The sequence below is a fragment of the Mauremys mutica genome, chromosome 2, assembly GCF_020497125.1.
Source record: "Mauremys mutica isolate MM-2020 ecotype Southern chromosome 2, ASM2049712v1, whole genome shotgun sequence".
Lineage (NCBI taxonomy): Eukaryota > Metazoa > Chordata > Testudines > Geoemydidae > Mauremys > Mauremys mutica.
The window spans coordinates 185,618,652-185,644,546 of record NC_059073.1 but is presented as its reverse complement, the minus strand read 5'-3'; the positions used below and the strand labels follow the sequence as shown (position 1 = coordinate 185,644,546).

Below are 25,895 nucleotides of genomic sequence, written 5' to 3'. Positions count from 1 at the left end.
CATCCAAAGTTTGTAGGGGTTCCTTTTCCTGCAAAATCTCAGTTTAAATCATGCCTATACCTCCAGAGGAATAAAAGAAAATAAGTTTGTTCTTCATTATTGTGGTTTATAATAATGCAACTTGCATCAGAAAACACAAGAAGTGCTCTTCAAAGACATCTTTATATGCTGTATAGTCATGCTTGTGAATGTGTGTGTGTGTGATTACTAAATGCACTAAGCATGTTTGTTACCACATCTGGCTGACTTCCTTACCCTTACTGAATTTAATTTACACGTGTACATTAATTCTGCCTGTCAAGGAGGCAGGATTGGGGAAGGGGCTGTTCTTTGTTATGATGTGTTTACAGCAGTGGGTTATTGGAGGATGACCACATAGTCTTTGAGGGACATAGGCAGTAGTCTTGATTAACCTGTTTAACAGCTCACTTGTGGGTAAGACAGAGTCAGGAGCCTGTTACAGCTGTATTCATAAATTTATTCCTGAGCAAATAATGGTGGATAAAATTAGCAGACATCTGGAAGAGGCACATATTCCAAAGTTATTTTGGTCCAAATGTATAAAGCACAGTGAAGAATATGATTGGTAGCTGGTCTTAATAAACAGTTAGTGAGTTCTGCCTGCCTAAAATGCAAAACAGATGTATCTTTGTTCTTTTAAACTGACTTTGATGAATAAACTATATGTGACGTCAGGTCCAAGCTATTGGATGTCTGAGTCCGGCAGAGAAATTTTTTAGAATAAAAAAAAGAAAAGTTTCCATTGTAGACTCTGGAGAGAACAAAGTGAATTCCAGTGCATTGCTCTTAGAGCAAATAGAAGCAGGTTCAGAGCCTTAGATAGTCCTCAGTCCAAACATTTATTATTGGTATTATTTTCAGGGAGAGCTGCTTTTGTCTGCTGGACTGAACCACTTTCCCTCTCTGCAGCAAGTCTGGGACTTTTGGGGGGGGGGGCTTTTTGGGGGGAACGGGGGAAGAGGGAGCAGGTAAATGCTTCCAAAAAGGAGGAAGGCAGGACTGTGTAGACAGGATACAATATCTGAGGATTGTGTAATGATACCATTTTTTGTTTTGTCATGAGCAATTTAACATTTTTTTGGTTAATATCTTTTGCTGTGGTGCACTTTTATTGGCAGACTGACCCAGCAGTCCGTGTTGCACTGTACCTCTGGTGTCAGGAAGTTAGTTCATTCTCTGCAGGTGCTTCATCCCTAAACAAGCATCAACCACTGGCTTCTCTTTCTTTACGGAAACCCTTTGGAATTTAACTTTCAGATACAAATACTTGGAGAAGTTGGCAGCTGAGGAGTATGAGAAGGAGCTGAAGAGTCGGAGTATATGCCGAGGCAGAAGCGAGCTGTCCTTGAACTTGAGCTCTCCTTCAGCCCCATCCTCTCCCATTCCCAAGTGCATCAGCCCAGCATCCGTAGAGTCGCAGGAGGAGCTGAAGACCCCTTCAACACCCCGTGGGACCCCTCAGCCCCCTGAAGGTGAGTGCAAGGGAGGATGGGGAGAAGGAGCTAATTTTGTCATTGCGTCTCTCTGTTAAACACACGTTTTTTGTGCATGAATACAGGAATATAAGCTCTAGGGTGCCACAACTCATTTCAGGGGTAGTAACTTGACAGATTAGTCTGTGCTGTCTGACTGCATTTTTCTCTTGCTTTCTCAAATGCCTTCTGAGCTGCTCATGCTAGGGATATGTTATAATTCATTGTTGTTATTACTTATGATTATTATTATTGCCTATTGTTATTAGAACAAAACAATTATAAAATACAACGTGCAGAGGATCTGATTTTAGCATCATGTTCCTTGTATATCAGTAGTTACTGAATACTAAAACAATAGTGCTCCTGCCAACACATTTTGCTTATGTGGATTCTCTGAAAGAAATGCTACTGCTGAATGCCAAGATTATAATAACCTTCCAGCATAGCACAGGCTGAATGTGACAAACAGAAGAAATATTGAATTTAAGGGGGAACTTTGTTGGTTATTTTTAATGCACACAAAAAATTAAAATTGTAGCAAAACTAATAATGGGGACCAAATGCAATTAGGAAGAAGGAAAGTATAATTAGTATTTTATGTTGTTTGTTTGTTGTCAGATAATTTATTGGTGTCCAAAGTGATATTAGGCATGCACATCATTCTACCACTTGCATCATGTGTCCCTCTGTCCAAAAAATCCCAAACTTACAGAGATGTATATTCTTGCCACGTGACGCTGCATTAACATTGGGAGCCTCTGTGCATGTTGTGGATGAATTATTGCCATCATTTTCTTTTATTTGAGTTGATTTCCTGCTACATGCTATTGGTGATTAATGCTTCTATAATTTGCGCTACTTGGTTTTATTGGGTATCATGGCTTTGAAGCATGTTGTAAAGCAATACAACTGTGAAAGAAGATACTGAGGTTGCACTTTGACTTTGGGTGTATTTACTCTCATAGCATTAAATCTTAAGTCAAGTTTATTTAGTTTGAGTTTACATGATTTCATAATTACACTACCAATTTCTTTGGATAGTAGAGCCCCCACAAGTCTCTGTGGAATCATTGCTCAGAAAATATGGATATTTTACGGTAATATTTGTCTTTCAAAATATTTAAAATCCCAGTTCTTCAAATCCATTATTGCTTTTAGAGCAAATGAGCTAGATTTTTCCACCATTAGGATTTCACAACTGGGTAAGCAAGAAGTATCTCTTTTATGATGATTATTTTAACATATTTCCCCTGAAAGCATTTTAAAAATGACAGTATAAAATGGAGCATGTAGTTAGAACAGGTGCAGAGAGTAACTCCAGGAAGCTGGACAATAGAGAGGCTATCAGCAGACAGACAGCAGGTGCCCAGGGTATCTGAAGTGAAGCACCTAACAAAAACAGGTGTACATGGGGCAGCCAAAACATAGTACCTGGGAACTGGGCTATTTGTCAGAGCAACGGCTGGCACAAAGCAGGTGGGCAGGGCAGCAGCAGACACAGTTCGGCAGAAGGCAGCTCTGGGCATTCTTCAGGTAGCTAGGACAGCATCAGTATATGGGCCCTGAAATGTATTTATTTCAGTGGGAGTTTTACCTGAGTAAGGATTGCTGTCTCATGCCTTCAGTCAGCAGCAGGAAGGCAGCACTGGGGATTTGGCAAGTGAGGCAGGGTGGCAAACACCCTAGGCTGCTGTGAACTGGACAGCACTAGACTGGCTGACATTTTGTGTGCAAGTTTTCGTGCCATGTTCACAGAGCACCTCACACACACTAATGAATGTAGCCTCACAACAACCCTCCACAGTCAGGAAATATTATTTGCCCCATTTTATGAATGGGGAAACTGAAAACATTGACTTGCATACGGTCATATAGGGAGGCTGAGGCAGATGTAGGAACTCAGCTCTCCCTGAATCCCAGTCTAATGCTTTAACCATAACGTACTGCTTCTTCCCAAGCAAAGAGAAAATTGCAGAAGGAAAATGTGCTATATTCTATGCACTGTAAGACACAATACTTCAAAGAAATGTGTTCATTATTAGCTGGATTCTTTTATTTGGTGTGTGTGATTAAGGGGAGATGTGCAGTCTTGCTGAGTTCCCAAGTTTTGGTGTATCACCCCTATGCAGCTAAAAAGAAAGATTCGCACCAGCCCCAGTGGATTCCAGGTGTGCCCAGACATTTGAGTCAGGAGGGCTTGATTAGAAATGAAATTCTGCAGACGGGTCATCTTTGTCCATGCAGATGCATATATGCATCCCTCAACAGGTAGGAGCTGAGAAGGCTGACTCAAAGTGGGATTATCTAGCTCAGACTCTGGACAGTTGTTAAGGAGCAAGACTGGGAATGCTTTTATTCTCTCATTGGGCTTGTAGGACTGGCTCACAGCCACATATGAGGAAATGCCACAGTTGTTAGAGATACCAGGTGCTCTGGCAATCAGGGTTCTTTGGTAGCTGGATCTGAAATGGGTTGTGCAGAGGAGAAGTGGGAGGAATACAGGATGTGGTGGGCAAGGCTCTAGTGGGGAAGGTATGAAACAGTGTGAGCAGCTTCTTCTCCAGACCCACCCTGTTAGCAGATGTTTGAACCTTTGCAAGGAGATGCTAATTTACTCATGCTGATTTAGAGCCTGATCTTGTAGACACTGCATGTATACTTAACTTCAAACTCATGAGTAAGCCCATTGAAGGGAATGGGAATAGTCAAATGCTTAAAATTAACTAAGCATGTGTGGAAGTGTTTGCCGGATTAGAGCCTTGCTGAATATGATGGAGATGGCAGTGGCCTACTTGATCAGAGAAATCAGACTGGAGTGAGCTGTCCTAAGAGTGGAATTTCAGGAACTGCCAAACGTGCTCTTAAGCTTGAGCTTGTTGTTTATTTTGTGTTAACTTGTCAACAAATTAGTTCATTTGTCACCTGTCCTCTCATATGTCTGCCTGCTGAACTACTCCCCTAAGCTCACAAAGCATCCCCTGAATCGATCAGATAAGAAGGCAGCATCTGTGGGAATAACAGGGTCTAGAGAGGTCAACTAGTCTATTTCCCTTCTAGTGCCGAAAACAGAAGCATTTGCAAGGCAGGATGGGAGCCATGAGTCCAGAGAGAAATCAGATGATGTCTGCAGCTTCTTGCCAGCCACTGTTGTGAATTGGTGGAATCACAGGGGGCAGGGTTGGGAGTCATGAAAGAAAGATGGAAGGGTGAAGAGAGAGGGATTTAGAGTAGGTTGAGGAGAGAGGAGAAGCCATTAAGGAATGAGGTCTGGGTGTTACAGTGAGACTGGTTTTGCTAAAGTTAGACATCCATTTAGGATGGGTGGCAGAAGATAGGACTGTGTACATTAACAGTCTTATACAGTGCGGTTCATCTGAATTATGTTAGGCTCCTGGATACAGCTAACAATTTTTAGGTTTTAAGAAATTCAGCTTCCTTACTTCTGCTTCGGAAACACACAGTGCCGATTACTCTTTCAACAGCAGCAGCAGCAGCAGCAACAATGGAAATCTGAACACCTGCTGTCCAGCACTCACAGCTTTCGTCTTGGAACTTGACAGTAGTGGGGTTTCATAACTTCTTGAGAACCCTGCAACTCCAGCATTTGCTCCTCCGGGAATGCCTCACTTTTCTTTTTTCCTGTAGTAGACTTGTATTGTTTCATTTTCAGCAGAAACATAACCAGACATAAGATACAAAACACCATGCATCTTAAAACCTCTTCAGACTCCCTCCTGCAAGTATATCCACCCCAAACGTCCATTCATTTAAAGAAAGTACCTTATTCAACCAATTTATTTTAATTGTTAATTTAATTTTGATAGAAGGAAAATTATTTAAATGCTGCCAAAGGGAAGTTATAACCATTCCATAACCACTAGTAAACTCAACTCAATCTTAACAAGAACTGTACACGCACACAAACACACACAAAATGAATCTGAGCTAAAAACATGGTAACTCCACTCTCAGTGATTTATTGAGATCTATTGACACAGTGCAGCCAAAAGGATCTCAGCATCATCATTGCCAGGAGGCGTTGGAGATGGATCAGTCATGTGCTTCGGATGGAAACTGATTCCATCACCAGAGGAGCAAGCGAAAACAAGGCCGCCCGAAAACAACATGGTGAACACCTTTGGAAGCTGAGCTGAAAAGTCTGGGGCACAGCTGGGGAACCATTGAAAGACTTGCCAGAAAGAGACAGGAGTGGAGGAGCTTCATCACTGCCTTAAACGCCAGAGGCATAATAGGAACATGATGATGATGATCACAGTGATTTTGCACTTCCAAAACTTCAATAAAACCTACTTTGCTTCCATTAGCCCAAATTTAAATCAAATTCTTTCCTCTTTTAACCAAATCCCTCATGTCAGAAGCATAATTTTAAATGCAATGCTACTGGTGTGGCAGTGCGTGCTTCCTTGCCTTGGCCCTCCACAATACTTCAACACACATCTGGAGGGCACACTTATAGGGATCAGAGGATGGTTACTCTTTTGGGGCTTGTCTTCATTATGGGCTAAATCAGTGTGGTTGCGATCGATGCACTGGGCATCAATTTAGCAGATTTGTTGAAGACACAATAAGTTGATGGGAGAGCGCTCTGCCGTTGACTTAATTAATCTACTTCAACAAGAGGCAGAAGCTATGTTGACCATAGAGTGTCTCCCGTCAACACCACGTTAAGTCATTGTAAGTTACGTCGACTTAAGTTACGAAACTTTACTACAGTAACTTTGATTGACTTACATCGCTTATGTAGATAAGGTCTTAGTCTTAGTCTCTATGCTGTGTCTGCCAGCAAGGTTGCCAATTGTCATGGTAGTTTTTCTGGTGTGAAAATTGGTCCAGTAGATGCTGGACTGAAACCAACAATTCATTTCACATAAGTAACCAAGTAGACATCTGCTGAAAATGGAGTTTATCACATATGTTCTCTCCAATATCAACATGACCATTACATTTATCATATAGTGCAAATGCAAGAGACAGATGTATGGTGAGTTCAATATTTTTATTCTGTCTGTAGTGCGTGTTGAATATTTAGTATTTTTTAGTTTCACTGGCAGAGGTTTTGGTGGATTTATGTTATTACTTATGTTGTTTCGGTATATCTTGGATCATTTGACACTATCTCAAAAGCTAGAGAGACACCATCAAAGTGGTTGAGTAACAGCACTTCAATCTTTTGTTCTGGAAGTGCTGTTCTGTGTACTATAGTGCCAGAAATGGCAGAATACTAGGGAGTCCCTGAACTAGGAAAGAGATAAATAACGTACTCCAAGAATCTATACTATATTGCTATTTACACTTAGTTATATATTGGCTTGTGTTAATGTACCACTTCCATCTATATTACACAGGAACTATTCCAAATGCATAGAAAATATAAAACCTCTTCTAAGCTATTTTCTGTTTATTTTTTTCTGCTCCTAAACATTTATCAGATATTCCCAATTCTTTCCTCTGTTAAACTAAAATCTCTGATGCCATCTCTTGACCATGGTATCATAAATAACGTCAGATCTGGCCAAGTGTTCAACTGTTCCCTTCTTTTTAGAGAAGCTATTCTTTTCAGTCATCAGAGAACAACTCTTTTGGAGAGAAAGATTGAAAGTTCTATTCCATGTGGCAATTGTATAAAGGTTAGCTGATGACAGTTGTGTCTTTTGTATGTTGTGATCATTACAATGTGACAAATTCATAGGTCTCAAATATCTCAGTATAATATTAGTTCAGTGCTCAGCTATGTGACACAGCCTGACTCCTTAAGGACACTTAAGGTTGTATCTTAGCAGTATTGTACTTCTGCCTTGTCTTGAAAAGAAATAGTGGTTTCCCTATGTTCTGGAAGCTATGGCTTACATACGCTCTCTGTGGTTCAAATTGTCTGGCCAATTAATAGCACTAGATCTGCTCTGTATATAATGCTGATTTTCTCTTGGGTAATGCATGGGTGTGAGACACCTTAGATCTGATGCAGAGGATTAGATAGATCCTGGCCCAATTGACTTCCAGGGATCAGGACTTCACTCTTAGCATTAACATTTATAAGGCAAAAATTATGCTTTGTAGGCTGTGTGAAATAGGACATTACTGAACACTATCTGGTTTAGTGATGTGATTTGGAAAGGTATGCTTCATAGAAAGATAAAGATAGGCTTAATAAAATGTACAAGCATGCATTCTTAGAAAACATGGCTGGATTTTTGTCTCAGGATGTGAAATGCCTTTGCACTGAGAATGAGAGAAACTTAAAGAATCCTCATTACCTCCAATATTTTGGGCTTATGCCTTCTAAGGCTAAATCCATTTACCTTCTCTCTAGAGCAGTGGTGAGCAACCTGTGGCCCGTCAGGGTAATCCGCTGGCAGGCCATGAGACAGTTTGTTTACATTAACCATTCACAGGCACGGCCGCCCGCAGCTCCCAGTGGCCACAGTTCACCGTTCCCAGCCAATGGGAGCTGTGAGCAGCTGTGCCTGCGGACGGTCAGTGTAAACAAAGTGTCTCGCTGCCCGCCAGCAGATTACCCTGATGGGCCACGTGCAGCCCGCAGTCTGCAGGTTGCCCACCACTGCTCTAGAGGACTGAAATTTTAGGTCCCTCTTCTTTGTTACACTCTCTCACCCAAAGGCTCAATTGAATTCTAATCTCTTTAGTTCTCAGAATATGTCATGTCATGTCATGTCATGTGTAACTGAATCCAGAAGCCATTACAGGGCCTGAAGTATATATTGCAATATTGTAAATGAAAAGTAAGCAACAAGGGGGGAAAACCTGATATGATTAAGGTATTGTAGTTCAACCATCTTGCACAAGATTTAATACAGAGGTGATGCGAAAACTGTGTGGACCTAATATGCATGTACATTTTCATCACTTTTGCATGGCCATTTCAATTTGCCAAGATTTGTAGGCTGCTTGATGTGAATATGTATGGATGCTTTCCAGTGTCTTCACAGCATAACAAAAAAACCTTGCATGTAAAAATCTGCTGGTTTAGCTGAAAACTGTAAGGTGAATGACTGGATTTCACTGTGTCAGTGATAAAGCAAGAAGGAGGAAACCAAGTGCACCATCAACAATGTATGCCATCTGCCAACCAATTACAAGCTAAATTTATGCCATATGCCATCCAATTGGAAGCTAAATTTATGCCATATGCCAAGCAGTTGGAAGCTCAGTTCAGTTTTGATGTGGCTATTCTGAAGTAAATATGCATGAAAAACATATGCTTTCTGTCAACCAAATTTGTATGACACTGTCATTTCCAGACTGTGCCATTTATAAAACTAACGATTGTATCTTTTTGTTGAAGCCGTCCACATCAGGTGAAAAAGAAGTCACCATAAAAATTCCTTCAGAAACGCAAGGGGATTCAACTACAAGACACTTTTCACTTACTTATTTGTTTAACTCATTCCTTATAGCTCAGTCTGTGTGTTGAGCTTTCATTGCTAGACATGGATTGGATGCCTATTTTCTGATGATTCAACTCTTTCTGTGACCATAATAACCAAACTTCCAATGAAGTATAAGTAAAAAATTATGGATTAGGTTCAGATTGTAAGCAAACATAAATCAAGCAAGACTTGCCAAGTTGCACCCATGTTTCAGCAGTCTCTTGCTCATAAAGCTAAACTCTCCATGGACAAAAAAAATCACTCGTAAATTCACATCTTGCTCAGTTGGATGGGTGAGTCTAGACAACCAAGAGAAATTGTTGTTAAGTGAATCTTTTTCTCCATTGTTCTCTCCACCAGTGAGTGCCAGTGAACCTGAACCAGAACCTGAGCCAGAACCAGAACAGGAAACTGAGGCAGAGGCCGAGCAGGGAACGGAGACACCACAGGAAGTAGAGGCTACGGAGGTGGGACCAGAGAGTGAGGTGGAGCAAGGTCCTGAGCGAGAGCCAGAAGAAAGTGCAATACTCAGTGAAAAAGAGAGGCAGAATGAGGAAGTGAACGAAAAAGACAACTGTTCTGCATCCAGCATATCCTCAGCAAGCAGCACTTTAGAGAGGGAAGAAAGAGAGGACAAGTTAACCAGTGACAATGAAACTGGTAAATTGAAGCTTTTTCAATAAATGCGGGCTTTCCCATAAAGAACATGTTAAATCAGGTGCTTTGGTGTAAAGCTAATCAATTAACAAACCCTTTCAGCCTGTCCTTCATTAGTATTTCTTCCTTTATGGTTCAAATCCATATCTGCTCTCTGTCTGTGGAACTCCATTGACTTCAATGGGGTTTATGTGTGCAGAGCAGCAGAAGAATCAGGCCTTAGTAAAATAAGATTTCCCTCTGATCAAGACCGCTTTCTTCTTTCAACAGTTAATTTACTAACTAGTTAGAGACTGATCCTGCCACTAACCTGCATCCAAAGCTCAGTGAATTCAGTTGGATGTTCCAATGGTATGAGATGCTCTAAGATAGTTTGTCATGAGATCGCGAATGCCTGTCTCCATGCTATTCACTATCGTGACTGGTAGCCATAATGTTAATACTATAGGAAATTAGGTGAGGTGCTTCTCCAGGTGCTGCATTTCTTTCTTTTCTTCCATCATTCCTGTCTTGGTCAGGTATCAGAAATTCAGGGAGACACTTTTTTTAAGTTGCTGACTGTAGAGCTAGAAATGCCTGACCATGGCTTGGGTGGAGAAGGCATAAGGAGAACATTGTCCTAAAGGGAACACTTCCACAGTAGCCAACAGTAATGGCTGGATGAACCACCAGGTACACTTAAAGGATGTCACCGCCTGCACACATACCCTATACCCCATATCTTTTTTACAGCAATATGTTACTAAAATGTTACAGATTCACTATTGTTCACTCTTTAAGGGTCATCAACTTTTCTTCAGTGCTCCGAACTCTCCTTGATGTCACTGGTCAAGGCTGGTATATGGCTCCATGAATGCCATTATACCCTTGAAGAAGATGGATAAATAAATGTCTGTGTAAAAATATAAACCTAAAAGATGAGTTGAGGATTTAGTCCCAACAAACTTATCTCTTTGAGACAGCAGTTCCACCTGAGAAGGGCACAGTCAGTTTCAAGGACAATCTTATCATAAATTTGGATTCCATACCTTCAGGTCAACAGAGATTGTGTTATAGTGCAGATAATGAAAAGTAGCTTCTAAGAATGGAGGTGTTGCTTACACCTTCAGTGCTATTGCTTAGTGGGTTGTGAGGGGACCAGCACAGGAAATAAATCATAAAAGCTCATGCTCACTCTCTTCCCCTCACCCCCTTTCTCCACCAATGTAAGGCAGCTAGAGCCTCTATTTTAGAGTAGATGATGAAAGGCTTTGAACACATAGGGGATGGAGACTATCCTCTGCTTCCTCCTCTTCAGGCAGGCAAGATGTTGCTAACTGTCAGTATTGCAGATTACTCAACTGGTGTTCAGCAAAAACTGTACTGGTTATGAAACAGACTATGGCTCTCATCACACTGTCGCATAGTCCAAATGTAAACGAGGAGCAAATGGGTTACACATTTTTTTCACGCTCAGCACATTTTAGTCCTGGCTCTTTCCAACATGATGAACTTTAACTTCTTGTCACTTGAATCCATTTCTCATACGCTTCTGCAGTACTATTTTCCTATTGTACTTAAAGAAATGCCAGCTTTTAAAAGTTGATAAGCTTCAGCAGTATAGTAAAGGCTCGTTGGCTGAGAGACCTAATGTGTTGTGAATTACTAAAGTTTGCAATTTAGTTGGTAAGGGAGCAAATGCAGAACTAGAAATCATGCAGAGTACTTGGTCTGCATGAATTATTTTTGCATTCCTAGGGTTTTGTGCTTTCTCAGACAGTTCTCAGATTCCAGGAAAGGAGCTGTCATTCATAGATTACATTCCTGTGCCTGCCCAGACACAGCAGGGGCAAGGAAATGAAGTGTTTGGTTTTTGGCTCCTCCTTCCTTAGCATCAAACACACTGATCTATGCTTCTTCCAATCCCTCTCATCCTAGGGAGCACTGCAAAGCAGTAGCCAGGAGAAGTAGCGTGCGGGGGATGCATGGGGGAGGGGGCAGCGATATCTACAGGAGTAGCAACAGCAGGAGGCTTTGCAGAAATAGTCTTGTTTGGCTAGTGAAGAATGAAGTAGATCTTGGGAGCCTAAAATGGGGCTCCAAACTCTGTTGTAGAATGTTGAGTGAGCACTATTGGAAAGGAATCAAATCTAGGAAAACACAGAAGGTGAGAATCTAGAGGGGGGCCAAATCTTGTGGCATGTGTAGAGTGGGGTCTGGGAAATTTTGGACAGTTCTGAAGTCTTTAGGCAATTGAATCTGGTTGGGAATTGGTCTTTGTGAAATCCATAGTGAAGGGGAAGAGGAGAGTCGGGAGGAGATCAAATTTTCTAGGGAGGCAACCTCAGAAAAATCTAGTAGCAAATCTTGGCGAGAGAAGAGGTGAGGGAGCAATCCTGTAGATGGGATGTTGAGGAAAAAAGGGTGAGTGAAGGGTGTCACAGCTCAGGGCAACTGCACCTGTATTCCTCCTTCTGTGGTCCCTCGAGGGTACCCACGCTAGACTCCAATCTGCATCTCTCTCCCTCCTGAACAGGCTGCACAGTTCCCTGCCTACAGTATGGTAATCCCCAGTAAGCCAGACTGCCTAAATAGGCCAGCATCTGTGCTTTGCTTTTTCTCCATGGCCTTATGAACAGCATAATTGCTGGCAGTTATAAGTTACAGCACAGCCCTTTATGAGCAAGCACATTTATTCTTAAGGTAAAAGTATTACAGAGAAAACATATAAAAACAATAAAAGTTCCTATATGCATGCTAACAGTTTACCAGAGTTCACCCATCGGTCTAATGTGGCCTCTGTAGGCCAAAGTCCTTCCAACCCTCCCCAGGAATGATTGGGGCCCAACTTGGACAGGCATGTCTCTTTGCTGGATCACGAAAAAAGTCCTGACTCAGTTTAAAATCAGGCTTTTTATCCACAAAATCCTTTCCTTGTCTGGTGACCTCTGGAGAATCCAGTTTGAACTAGTATATGTGAACCTCTCCAGCTGGTGGTAGCTCTCTGGAGAAGTTACAACCTGAGCGAATTTGCCTAATTTCCTCCCACTGTTCTTAGTTCCTGGAAGAGCTGTGGTCACCCTCCCCTAGGGAATTACATACAGTCTGTGCCCACAATGATATATAAATTTAATACACTAAGGTCTCCCAAAGATATTGCAGGAAATTGCCATATCTGTCACAAATGGGAAAATGAGGCAAGGAAGAGATTGAGTGTTCAGGAAAGTAAAAGGTGAAGAAAGACAGGGGCTGCCTGCATCCTGGACAAAAATCATTTGCTGTAAGCTGAATCTTTCTTAACGTTGGGTTCAGCTTCAAATGTGGTTAGGAGCGAGTATGGATGGGGCCATAAACTATTCAACATTAGAAACCCAGGTTGGAAGTATGCTCCGTAATGCACAGTGAATTTTTAAACCCATTTTAACTTAATTTAATTTTAACAAATGATTCAGCTAGACCAGTTTGGGGTTTGGGTCTCTTGCCCATAGTGTTGATGTGGCCTCTGAACTTGCCAAGGAAGAGACTTACCAGAGCAGATGGAAGGGGCTTAAGGTTATAGAAATAAAATAGGTCAACTGATAAAGACATTAAATTTAAAGTGCTAACATGAAAATACTGACAAAGAAAAAGACAATAGAGTAAAAGGAGAAACAAAAATAAATAAGAAACTCAAGAGAAAATGCAACCACAGAACTATATATATACACACACACACACACACACACACACACACACACATATATATATACCAGGAAAGAGGAGAAGGAAGGCAGTAATCAAAAATAAACTAAAATTTAATTTTAAAAGTTAGATTTAAAAAATTGATTAAATGTGTAAGGAAGGGAAAGAAAGAATCAAAAACAAAATCATGGTAAGTATTGAAGAACTATTTTCATAATCCATTTTTAATTGCAAAATACACTGAAGGTGAAATAAGGCCGGTCTCATTTAATGCCCTTTGAAAAAAGATCTCATATATTTTGGACATACTTTCTACATTGTGTCCCACACTGGTTGATGAAGATGTTAAGAGGTATTCAACATCAGGAAAAAATGCATCCTACAATCTACTTTGATCATTTATTTTGATGGTTTTATTGTTGTTTGGTTTTAATTATTTATGACGTCTCATGCACTAGTTAATTTTGCAACTTCTATAGCCCAGAATATAATATGTATTGTTATATCTTGCTGAGAGGTGGGCAGAGGCCACTATATTTCAATTTGATTGTAGTTTAAATGCAGGTCAGTAATTATGGTCAGCAGATAACATTTTCAAAAACACCCAAATGACTTGGGATCCTAAGTGCATTAGTCATTTTTGAAAATGTGACTTAGGCTCCTAAGTTATTTAGGTGCTTTTGAAAATTTTACTCTGTGTGCACAATTCACTCTGGCAGAGACCCCAGAGGTCACCCTGGTGAATATGACCAAAGCACCCAGGAGTTGTGCTAAGCGCAGCCAGAGTTTAAAGCTGCCCTCCCCTGGCCAGTGGTGGTTGCAGTGGAGAAGGATGGGGTGGGTGGATATCCAAATTCTGTTGGCCTCAGATTGGAAAAACACTCTTTCGTAGAGTAACACCTGTTTCCAGCCATGTCAAGAATACCACAGGAGCAGCCCTCTGACAATGTTTTCATCCTCCCACTTCTCGTCATAGCCCAGAGCAGAAAGCACAGAGACACTGGAAATGGGTACAGGTGCCATCCAGTCTTGTGTGGCCTTTGGACTAATAAATGGTCAGATTCTTTGACAGTCTAGGTATCCAGTAAAATAATGTGGGCCAGAACTCCTCAGTGAGCAATCACCAACATGTAACCAATTATTTTATCTATATAAAATTAAAAGAGCACCTCCAAGAAGCAGTTTGGTCTGTGTCCTTAGGGTCACTGGGTACCTCCTGAGATGTTCCGAGCACCTTCAGCTCCCACTGCCTGAAAGGCTGCTATGCACTTCTCAGAGAAACACTCACCAACTTGCTGAATCAGGCTGTAGATCTGTGCTATTGATTACATATCATTTCCAAATATTTCCTGAAACTTTGGACTTGTCTACCTGAATATTTAGTTCACAGCAACCTGTGGTTTCAGTCTTCCCTGCACTAATCTGCTGCGCACTGTCAGTCTGTGTAGAATCTGTTGATGCACACTAGAAGTTCCCTAGTGCACTGTGAACTGCTGCCATTTGAAAGTGGTGTAGATCAAAGCACACTACTAAACAGTTAGTGCACATTGGCAGTGTCCCTGTGGACAGTCAGCGTGCGATAGATTCACAACCCAGCTTGCTGCACATTCAGTCTTTGTATAGACAGGTCCTTTATCTGGTTTCATACTATAATTGTACATGTATCACCAAAGACATTTCCAGTGCCATTTTTAGGATTCCTGACACCCTGTTGCTTTTCCGTTCATTGTGTGTGTGATTACAGGTACGTGGTCACAAACTATTCAAGATGCTGGTGTGAATGAGCAGTGCAGCAACATTCTCAACAACAAACGGTTCATGCTGGATATGTTGTATGCCCATAACAAGAAGCCCAAGGATGAAGAGGAGAAAGAGCTGGAGGAGAAGGAGGAGGAAAAGAAGGAGACGGAGGAAAGTGATGAGTCAATCACCAGCCTAGCCAGTAGGATCTCTATCCTGCAGGCCAACAAGCAGGCCAAAGATGAAAGTGTCAAAAAGATGGAGATTGGAAATCTGGACAACCAAGGCAGCGTGAAAGCCTTTGCAGAAAAATTCAACACTGTTGAGCTGGCCAACGGGACAGTATTGCCTGAGGGTGAGTTCGATGAAAAGGTCCCCGAGAAAACACCGGCACAGCCCAAGAAGGAATCTGATTACATTTGGGATCAGCTCATGGCTAATCCTAGAGAACTTAAAATCAAAGACATGGATTTTACAGACTTGGGGGATGAGGATGATGTAGATGTGTTGGACATTGATATGGGTCCTGGGGACTCCCTAATTCCCCCTCCCCCACCTCCACCTTCCTTTTTGGGTTTGCCTCCTCCACCACCTCTCCCTCTGTTTGGATGTCCACCTCCTCCCTCTGGTAATTTATTGGCTCCTCCTCCACTGTTCAGCACTCCTCAGGGTTCAGGGTCACCCCAGGTTTCTAGGGGTCAGCCAGCATTCATGAAGAAGAAGAAAACCATCCGTCTGTTTTGGAATGAGGTACGGCCATTTGAGTGGCAGTGTAAAAATAACAAACGCTGTAAAGAATTCCTGTGGTCGAAACTGGAACCCATTAAGGTGGACACTTCCAAACTGGAGCACCTCTTTGAGTCTAAATCCAAGGAACTGCCGGTCACAAAGGTATTTCTAATGTTTAGTTTAGTTTTTATTAATTTTGAGTTTGTTTTTAGATTAATTTAGATTATATTTTTATGCTTAAAGAGTTTAAAAAACAAAGGAAATTAACAAAGATGTTTTATATATGTTCCATATTAGTGCACATAAGTATTCTTGAAAGACAGACAGACACTCCATGAACTGACAATAAGAGCTGAGCCCCAAACAATATACGTGCCTATCCACTGCTCTTGTGAATCATATTTCTCTTTTTTGTATTTCACTTCAGCTGGGGAGTATTAGCATTGTAAACTTCATAGCCAGAATTTTCAAACATAGGTTTGTCTACATGGGGGGTATCCAGGAATATTAATCCAAATTAATTAAAAGTATGAATTTGAAGTGGATTAGTTAAACCATACTGAGTCCCTGTGTGGGTGCTGTGGTTCAGAATTAAAGTGGCCTAAATTCAATTTGGCTTAATTCACTTACAAAGTGAATTAAACTATCCTAAAATAAGGCCACTATAATTCTGAATGAGAGTGTTCACACAGGGTTTGAATGTGGTTTAACTAATGCTCTTCAAATTCACTCCTTTAAATAAATTTGGATTAATTTTCCTGGATGTCCCAGTGTAGACAAATCATTATAGATACCTAAAAACTTTAAGCACCCACATTTTAAAATGTTGTCCCCATGGATATCAAAGTGCATCATGCATTAAGGAAAGGTAATTCAGATCTGTGTATCTGGCTACTTTTACCTTGCTAGTGAAATTTAAAGCTTTGTCGTTAAGCATATATGGAGATGAGGCAAAACAGGGCTTGTTATAATTGGACACCACATGAAATCATTGTAATATATTCTCATAACATATATCCTGTAATATATCTTCGTACTATTTTCATAATCATTCTAGGAATTATTCCTGAAAGGGTCATAACATTAAAGTATGGTTCTGCTTTGAAATGTGCAAATAGTCTTGTGGTTCCATGTTAATTGTCTTTCTATGTTTTCCATTTCAAATGTGTTAAGATTACTTGTCAAAAGAACTTTTTGTCATATTGCCAAGTCCTGCAAACATAACCTGGGTTCTCTTCTTTTCATGCATAATTTTTTTTGCCACCTTGCACAGAAATGTTTTTTATCCTTAACTTAGATAACTTGACTATCCAAATTTCATTATGAAAATATGAAATTTTCATGAGAGAAAATCTTGATTTGCTAATACTTCTGTGTTTCATAGGAACATTATCATAAAAATAAACCTTAAAGGCTGATAACATAACCATTTAATGCTGAATTCTTATGACGTCTCTTGTAGTTGAATTTAATGGAGATTTAAAGTTAGCCTTTAAAAGTTCTTAGCTAGAACCCTTGCTGTTCATGACTATATTGTTTTTGATTTATTAATGTAAGTACAGTAATTGGCATCAGAGAAACAATGTTCTTTTCTAGTTATAGTACTAATAAAAGATACACCATAAGGCCACATATAAGAGAAACACTCATTGCCAATTTATATCTGTTGTACATATGCCTAACTTCTCACATCAGTACAAGTTTTATAACAATTCTGAAAAAGCACATAATACTGTGATCATTTTACTTTTCCATTATTGGTACAAATTATTAAGTATCCATATGTTCAAAAACAAACAATCCAGAAGACTAGATGGCTCAAGGTGTTGGGAATTAGAACTCTAGTCCTTCATTTCTAGGTCACTGGTTCAAATCCAGTTGAAATTGTTATAAATGGCAGTCTGACAGTCGATATTGATGTTCTTGGTCAAGCAGACACATCACAGTTGACTGACTCAGCTGGTAGGCCAAGGATTGAATGGATCTGAAATCTTGCACTGTTTTCTCACTCCTAGAGACTGTTCCTCCAGGCCAGTGCTGAGAAACATTGTAGTATCAGTGCAGGGAAGCTTGCCCTACCTTGCTGTTGCTTTTGGGTATAAGTAGAAGACTTCTGTTTCCAAGGCCTTCACCTCACACCTTCAATAAAGACTGAGTCCCCCACCAAAAAAAGAAAAAAATTGTAATCAAAAGTCCGCCTGACTAATTTGTACAGCTGACTTTGAACCCTGAGCTATATCTGAGAGTGTAATCATTTCAGCCAAAATAATCAGAATTACAGATGTCATACCAGTTATGTATTGGTAATGTGGATCATATAGCTGCAGTTTATAAAATGTATACAAAGCAAACAGTAGGCGTACAAATACATCAATTACATAGATTCCACAGTTGTTATAATTTTAAATTGAATTATCTCTGACACAAGAATAGCTCAATGATTTTCAGCGCATATAGATCTGAAATGTATTTCATACAGATTTTAAAAATAAATCCAATCAATGATTAATTTAGGGCACATTGAGCTTAATTTCACTTCCTCTGCTTTCTCCACTCTTGGTATATTACCCCTCCTCCTCTCCTTCCTTGTAAATAGAAATCTATCATAGAAGGCTCATTCTGAGTATGGACTGTAGCAGACGGAATGAGAATGTTGTCTAGGAGCCATAAAACAAATCATTCCTTGAACTGAATGTAGAGTTATAACATATTTCCACTTCCACAGAGTTTGTTGTATAGTTTATAATGTCAATATTTTGATGAACTGGTCTGCCTTTTACCCTTTTACATTTACCATAAATTATGATAAAAGTTTAGAATATTTTAATTGCTTGATTAATTTTTCCAAATCATTAACCAAGTAGATACCCACGCTCTCCTCACTCATCTCCGCCCTACACAAACTTCCTTCCCTGTCCTCCATGTGCTGCCAGGTGCTTTGGCGCAGCATCTACTCTTTGGCTGGCAAGATGAATCAGCAGGTTTCTTTGAAACCAGTGTAGCCTTGAATTGTGAAGAGTGATTTAGATGATGACTTTTCTCTTAGAGGTTAGTCTCAGAGTCGCCAAGAGAAAAGTGGTCATCTAAATCACTCTTCAGAATTCAAGGCTGCACTGACTTCAAAGAAACCTGCTGACTCATCTTCTCTGCTGCTGTGCCAAAGCACCTACCAGTACATAGAGGGCAGGGATTTCTCTGCACGAGAGATTACAAGTTTAACTTCCATTATGTCCCTTCAGTAGTACAAGATTGGAGTTTCATTATCATTGCACAGAAGATTGCACTGTTTTTTTTAAGACTTGCTGTTTTAATGGACAACCTTTGGATAAGCCTGGTAAAGTGTTGATGTATAGCCAAACTTTTGAAGCCTTCTTGTCTCTTTCTCTATAATCCAACATCTTTCCTTCCACTCAGCCAGACCCTTTTCCTTTCCCATTTTCATCCAGACCATTTTAACATCTTTGATATGAATCCCAGTAATATTTTGTGTTAGTGCTCTGACTTTCTTCTCTTCCTCTGAGTACAATGAGTCTCTTGGGCTCTGCCTGATCTCTTGGGCTGCACCTTGTGACTTCTGTTGTCTGTGAGCCTGATCCAGCTCCCACTGAAGTCAGTGGCAAGAGTCCTATGAATTTCAGTGGGCATTGGCTCAGGCTTTATCTCAGCACCACCCCGATGGTGGTCTTGCCTCTTAAATCCCAGTCTTCTGTGTGTCCAGTCCAAGATCTGTCCTATTTCCCATCTTCTCCTTCTGACAAATCTAAGTTGGGGGGAGTGAAGGCCCCTCTTCTTTGTTCATGCTAGTTGTTGTCTTCAAATCACAAATACCCTGCATCTTCTGTGAGTCACAAGTATCACAGACTATTGACTCCAGGAAGCCTGGATCAAGTAATGAAGAACAAGAACTAGCCCAGCAAAGATTTTCAGACTTCTGAGACTCCCCACAGGTTAGGGGGAATATCATCAAACCTGTTGAGGGCAGATAGAGCAGATTTTAGATAAAGTAGGAGTCATTAAAGAGACATAACTGAATCTGTTAAAAATAATAATAATAATGCATGCACGCACGTGTACATCCTCCCCCATCAGGTTTGCTTTGGTGATTGTGCTCAAATTAGCCCAGCTCTTACTTTTTCAGACCAGTTTGTCAATTTCCAGTGAGAACACATCACATTGTGCCAATCTCCTAGTGTCCAATCCGGTCTACTGCACAATAGTATAAGTCAAGAGGTGCTACAAGTTAAGTTGGTTCTCCTAAAAACAGAATACAGAGTAATGAATAAAAGTTCAACCAGTCAGATTTCAATGCAGTAAATGTAGTCAGTTGCTCATCAGATGAATTGTTCAGAAAATTGAGAGAGAGAGACTAAAATTAAGATCAGAAGAGAGGATGAGGTATGGATTTTTTGGCTCCATCTTACCAGATATGCTCCTTGATACAGCTGCAACCAATTTTACTCCTGTTTCTAATCCTTAACTATGATTTCCACAAAACACAGCTATAAACAGCCACTTCCTGGTGCTGGCTCACAAGAAGTTTTTCATTAAACACAATAGACTACAACAAAATAAAATAAAATATACCTCAGATAGCTGAATGTAACATGTGGAGACGTTTGTGATTTCTGGCAGAAAACTGGTAACATAACAGAGAAAACTACTGCATGATTACACGAATCACAGCATCCTCCACTGCAGACAGTTTATTTGTGGGACTAGAGGGCTTGTTAGCAGGCATAAAGAGCGAGCTCAGATTTCCTCACTGGGCAAGTCTGAAGATTTCTTCCCATCTTAAACTGCGAAACCAGGCAGGTATATTGGCATGGTGACTCAAAGTATTTATTTTTCTGTGCAGAGAGATGAAAACAAATGCACCTTTGCTGTGTTAAATTATGTTATCATGCAACCCTGCTGCTGTCTGCAGTGCATAGTTTAGAAATTATGTTTTTGCTGGCTTATTTCCTATTGGATAGGGCTGGATTTACTGTTCCTGGAGCCTGAGAAACCAGCAGGGAGTAAAGACTAAGGAATATATTCTCATCTGCGTGCACAAGGATATCCCTTGCATGTGCATAACTTCGGTGAAGGCTGAGGGAAATTACACATTTGGGCTGGGATTTCCAAAGGAGTGTAAAGGAGTTAGAGCTCCAAATCCCATTCAGTTCCTTTGGAAATCCTAATAATCCTTCTTAATCAAGATAGAAATAGATGGGATGCTCTAATTGCTTTCTCACAATCGGAGGACAATGCAACATCCTCCATATAACTGACGCAGAGTCAGGTGACTCAGATTGTCTTGCCAGTTTAAATGCTGCACATGCAGGGGTTACTTTTTGGGAAGAAGCTATTTTTGTCTTCATGTTAAATAATATAAAAGTACTTGCTTGCAAGGCTATTGGAAAAATCATATTAAATTTCTTCGGTATTACCCATAATAAATAATTTGGTACAGTGAAATACAAGTTAGAAAGTAGCTGTTTACAAAAGGGTTAGTATGATTGAGACTCAAGAGGAAGTGATCTTAGGTGAACAGAGCTTTATTTTTATGTGGTGTTGGCCACTTACTGTGTTCCTGGAAAATTGATTAATGGCCTTGAAGCTGGAAATCACTGCTTTAGGGGAAAGTGTATATCACAATATGCTTAAATTAGATCCTCCATAAAGAGACTGTCCTGTCACATTAGTGAGGGAAGAGGTCAAGAGTGGTTTCAGGGTGTTTTTGGCAAATGTCATGAAGAAAACGAATCTGGCAAAATAGAGCTAGAAAACTGAAAGCAAAGTTCACTTTTGGTCATCTAAAAATGTATGTTGGGCCTCGTCTACATACACAGAAGTTGTATCTCTTTAACTATACTATACCATTATGCCATCCTGACTGGGGACCCAGTTATACTGGTGTAAAAGTGCTTATACCATTATAGCTATTCCCTTACAAGAAGGCAAATAAGCTATAGTGGTAAAAGGCATCTTTACTGCATTCACATTAAAAGAGTCATACAGTTAACAGAAATAGTTATACCAGTATGAAAATGTATGTAAGCCAGCCTTTAGAACAATTATGACCCAGTTGTGGCTTTGGCACAAGCTCCAAGTAATGCCAGAGCTTAGCTGCATTAACCTGAGAGCAGGCCAGGAAACAGGTTGAGACTCAGGTAGTAACAATCTGGTTCCTAGTTCCCCCTTTGATCCAAAAGGGAAGTAATCTGCCCCAGTTTTATACCATGCACAGATTACTTCTTGTTCCTCACAGGCACAGCTGCGTGAGCTGACATGCTGGTAGGTGGAGCTAAAGCTTAAAGTTAAGTACATGCTTAAGTGCTTTTGTTGAATAGGGGCTTGAGACTTTAACTCAAATCCCTAAATTTGATCCAGATATGGATCTGAACAGCATCTTCCCACCCCATATTGTATGCTAGCAAAGAAGGAGGAAAAGAAAGAAATATGCTTACAAAGTCCAGGGTGTAACAGAGTCCTACATCATATGCCATATTCAATTACATGCTTAGCTTTCCAAAAAAGGCACCTTCCAATGCAGTGTGATGAGAAAATAAAAGATATGTTGCCTAAATGAAAACCATGCTGAAAATTTTATAATTCCCCTATACGTGTTTTGCAAATCAGTTTACTTAGTTGGCTAGGCATTTTTGTCACTGTTGGGTGTGGAGAATGTTTTTTACATTTTTATAATAAAAAAAAATACGTGACTGAGGTCTGTAAAAATATATTGTTATTAATATTTTCACTTTCATTATTATCTGTATTGTCATTATTATCTAACACACTTCACCGGATGATTTCAAAGCCCTTGGTACATATTAAGGACTAGCGTATAGCTGGCCCTACAGGGAAGTGCAAAGGAGATCAGAGAGCAAAAGTAGGTCCACACCTGCACAGGGATCAGCCACAGTACTCTGACCACAATGGATGGGATGGTGTTATTCCTTCACCAGCCACAGGGCAGAAAGCAGTGCAGGCAGGACACATGCTGCACCTCCAAAAAGGAGGTGTTGGAGCTCCTTCTGAGAGCAATCATGGAACCATTGTCTACCTTTGTTTTCTAACATAATAGAGTCATTCTGAATCAAGCCAGGCAGATCTATGAGATAGGTAAGTATTACTGTCTCCCTTTTACAAATAGGTCAACTGAGGTAAAGGTTAAGTGACATATCCAAGGTCACATAGCCAGTCAGGAACACAACCCAGGAGCCCTGCTTCCCAGTTCCCTGCTCTAACCACTAGTACACACTACTGCTGAGCGGGCCTGCAAATTCTAGCAGTTTCTGGTGACATTTAATTTCTATCAGCTGGAGACAGGTATCACTTTATACTGGCAACATCAAACTTTATCTAAAAATTTTGAATCCCATCCCAAATTTCTGTACTCCCAAGCCTCATAGCTAAAAGTACATAATATAGTTATCTTGTCTAGTTATAAGACTAATTTCTGCCTTCTAGTTTAAACTCTGACAACCCCACTGACTTCTACTGTCATTTACTCCAATGCATCCCCAGTGAATTTACCCCATATTTTGCTTATAGATGCACTAGTTTTTATTGTGAGTGTTGCTACTATTACATAAGTTCAAGTCATTGAAGACCGATGTAAATTTTTGCTTTGTATTATCAGAGAATTGTATCAAAGTTAATTTTCTTCTCTTTACCTGTTTACCAAGAAAACTGCTGCAGATGGAAAGAGACAAGAGATCATTGTGCTGGACTCAAAACGAAGCAATGCTATTAATATTGGATTGACAGTGTTACCCCCGCCAAGGACCATCAAGACTGCTATTTTGAACTTTGATGAATATGCCTTAAACAAGGAGGGAATAGAGGTAAGAAGGGATAGTCCAGTATGATCAGGGTTAAATTGTGAGCATATAATTTTGCCCAAGTACTAGATATACTGTAGTTCATCTCTGTGTAAGGAAAAAATCTCTGTGCCTTATTTTCATCATTGGGGGTTGACATTAGTTATATGTACCTGTGGGTTCTTTCATTCAATCCTGCATCTTTATTACTCAGACTGATTTATTTTAAAACTTAAGTCCCTAAAGTTTGGCTTCTAAATCCATGTTTAGTATTTTCAGATGTGCAGAGTACTTTAAACTCCAGTTGGTATCCCGTGGAAACTGCAGGTGCTCTGCCTCTCTGAACATAAGGCTGTTTATTAAGTGTCATTCTGTGCTTAACCTTTAAGAAAATTTGAATCTAAATTCCTGTTGAGATTTTCAGGGTGGTAGCACTCAGCTATCTTTCTTTGTGTATTCCCTCAAAGTTTAATTTCAGTTTTTTTAAGTTATTAAAAATCCTAAATACAGTTCATCATACATATATATTAAATGTCGAACACTTGCACACTTGCACATACAAGGGATAAATTCACAGTTCCTAGAACTGTTGGAAACTGTACAAGGTTTAATAAAGTTCATGCCTGGTTTGCTATTGCAGTTGTTCTAGATTGTATGTCAAATGGAAAACAAATGCAATGGCGGGTTGTCCTCAGAATAGCATCTCTGTGTTACTGTTGTTTGAAGTAAGCCAGTTGGTAAAAAGATTACAGATGATGTAATTTTTACCATTACATGTTTCACTTTTCAGATCTCCTTACCGATTCCAAGATGAGCTCTGTTTATTATTCTTTTATCAAAACATTGTTCCTCTATGAAGTCTAAAAAGAAACTGCTGCTACTGTTTTTTAATTTTGATTTTTAAAAAAATTAAACGTTTTTACTAAACCTGTACAATTACAGTAAGAGTAATCTGCATGCTTGAAGACCTGGTCTAAAATCTCAATCAATACCTGACTGAATATGTCATTTGCAGATCATCTTCCAATATTTTAGTTTTAAATTTTTCTTTTGCCCTCACCCTCCTCCCCGTATTTAGGAAACAAGGAAAAGTTAAAAGCAAGGTAATATGGAAACAGAGCTGCAAACAGTCAAATGCAAAAAAGAAAAAAAAAACTATTATGTTTTAACTTAATGCCAGGGCCTGATCTTCCTCTGGTGGAATACTAGTACTTCCCAGTGACACATTTACTTGCCTCCCATAGTACGTTGCTCATATCCTGCAGGTGAATAATCAGGCCTTTAGTAATTATGACTCTAGAGAGGGACCAAAACAAAATGCGTAGCAAAGATGTTAACAATCTAGTATGCATCTTCTCCCTTAAATTTCTACCTCCCCTGGCAGACTCAACACCTCACCGGCTGTTCTGGACACCTCACCTTTCCAACCAGTGTGACCTACTGTTGAGGCTACCCTAGCCACTTGCCAGGATAGTGAGTGCCTGCACCATCTCCACCCTTTCTGGGTAGCCGTTTCACTGGCTGCACCCTGATTGATGCGAGATTTCCATCATTTCTTTTTAAAATATACTACAAAATAGGGCAGATTGCAAAGTGAAGCACTCCCAAGTCAGGAAATAACATATTGTTGCCTACACAACCTTCATTTTTCTCCTGATTCATATGCATTCCGGTATAGTCTCCTATGACATGGCCACATACTATTTTTTCACACAGGACCACTACCTCATTGAGGGCTCAACAGCAATATGCTGAGTACTGTGCCCCCATTTCAGCAAAGACTTAAGCATGAAGTTAAGAATGTGAGTACTCCCATTGACTGCAGTGGAACGACTCATGTGCTTAAAGATGGTAACATGCTTTAAGTGCTTTGCTGCATCTGAGACAGAGTGCTTAGTACCCTACAGGATTGAACCCAGTGCAGAGGTTGGATGGTGCTCAGTGAGCAACAGCTATTCAGTATTTCTTTTTCTCCTCATTTTAAATGTGTGGCCACGTGTTTTTTATTTTATTTTTTTTTACTGCACCATCTGAACCCTGCACTGAATAAGAAGGTTTTTTATTTCCTTTCTGTGGCACTCCATTGTAATAGCTGAGTATCACGCAAACATTTAATGAATTCATCCTCACAGCACCTTGGTGATGTAGAGAAATAATAAGACACCCATTTCACAGATGTATTATGTACTGAACTGAGGTATCAAGAGAGTGTACATGTATGACTTGCCCTGTGGGCTGGAGAGCCTGAGACTAAGTGAACCTTGATTACAGGATGGGCCCACATGAGAGGAACCAGGTAATTCCTTTGTAAAAGGAGTCTTTAGCTGTGTTTGCAGAGGCTGCAGGATCACGAAGGCTCCTACTGGGTCCTATGTCAGCAGAGGAGGGGAAGGAAA

The 25,895-nt window shown here is 40.2% G+C and overlaps 1 protein-coding gene across 13 annotated transcripts in view; it reads left to right on the top strand.

Annotated features, from left to right (window-relative positions):
- The window catches only part of FHOD3 (formin homology 2 domain containing 3), a 650,322-nt gene that overhangs the window by 534,845 nt on the left and 89,582 nt on the right, over positions 1-25,895 (top strand). For 12 of the 13 annotated variants that reach the window (XM_045007840.1, XM_045007828.1, XM_045007827.1 and 9 more), the window contains 4 exons: positions 1,279-1,493; positions 9,266-9,565; positions 14,967-15,853; positions 23,365-23,523. In XM_045007840.1, coding sequence (XP_044863775.1) covers positions 1,279-1,493; positions 9,266-9,565; positions 14,967-15,853; positions 23,365-23,523 — 1,561 coding nt within the window. The remainder of the gene's footprint in view (positions 1-1,278; positions 1,494-9,265; positions 9,566-14,966; positions 15,854-23,364; positions 23,524-25,895) is intronic. The other variant, XM_045007832.1, reaches the window with a different exon arrangement.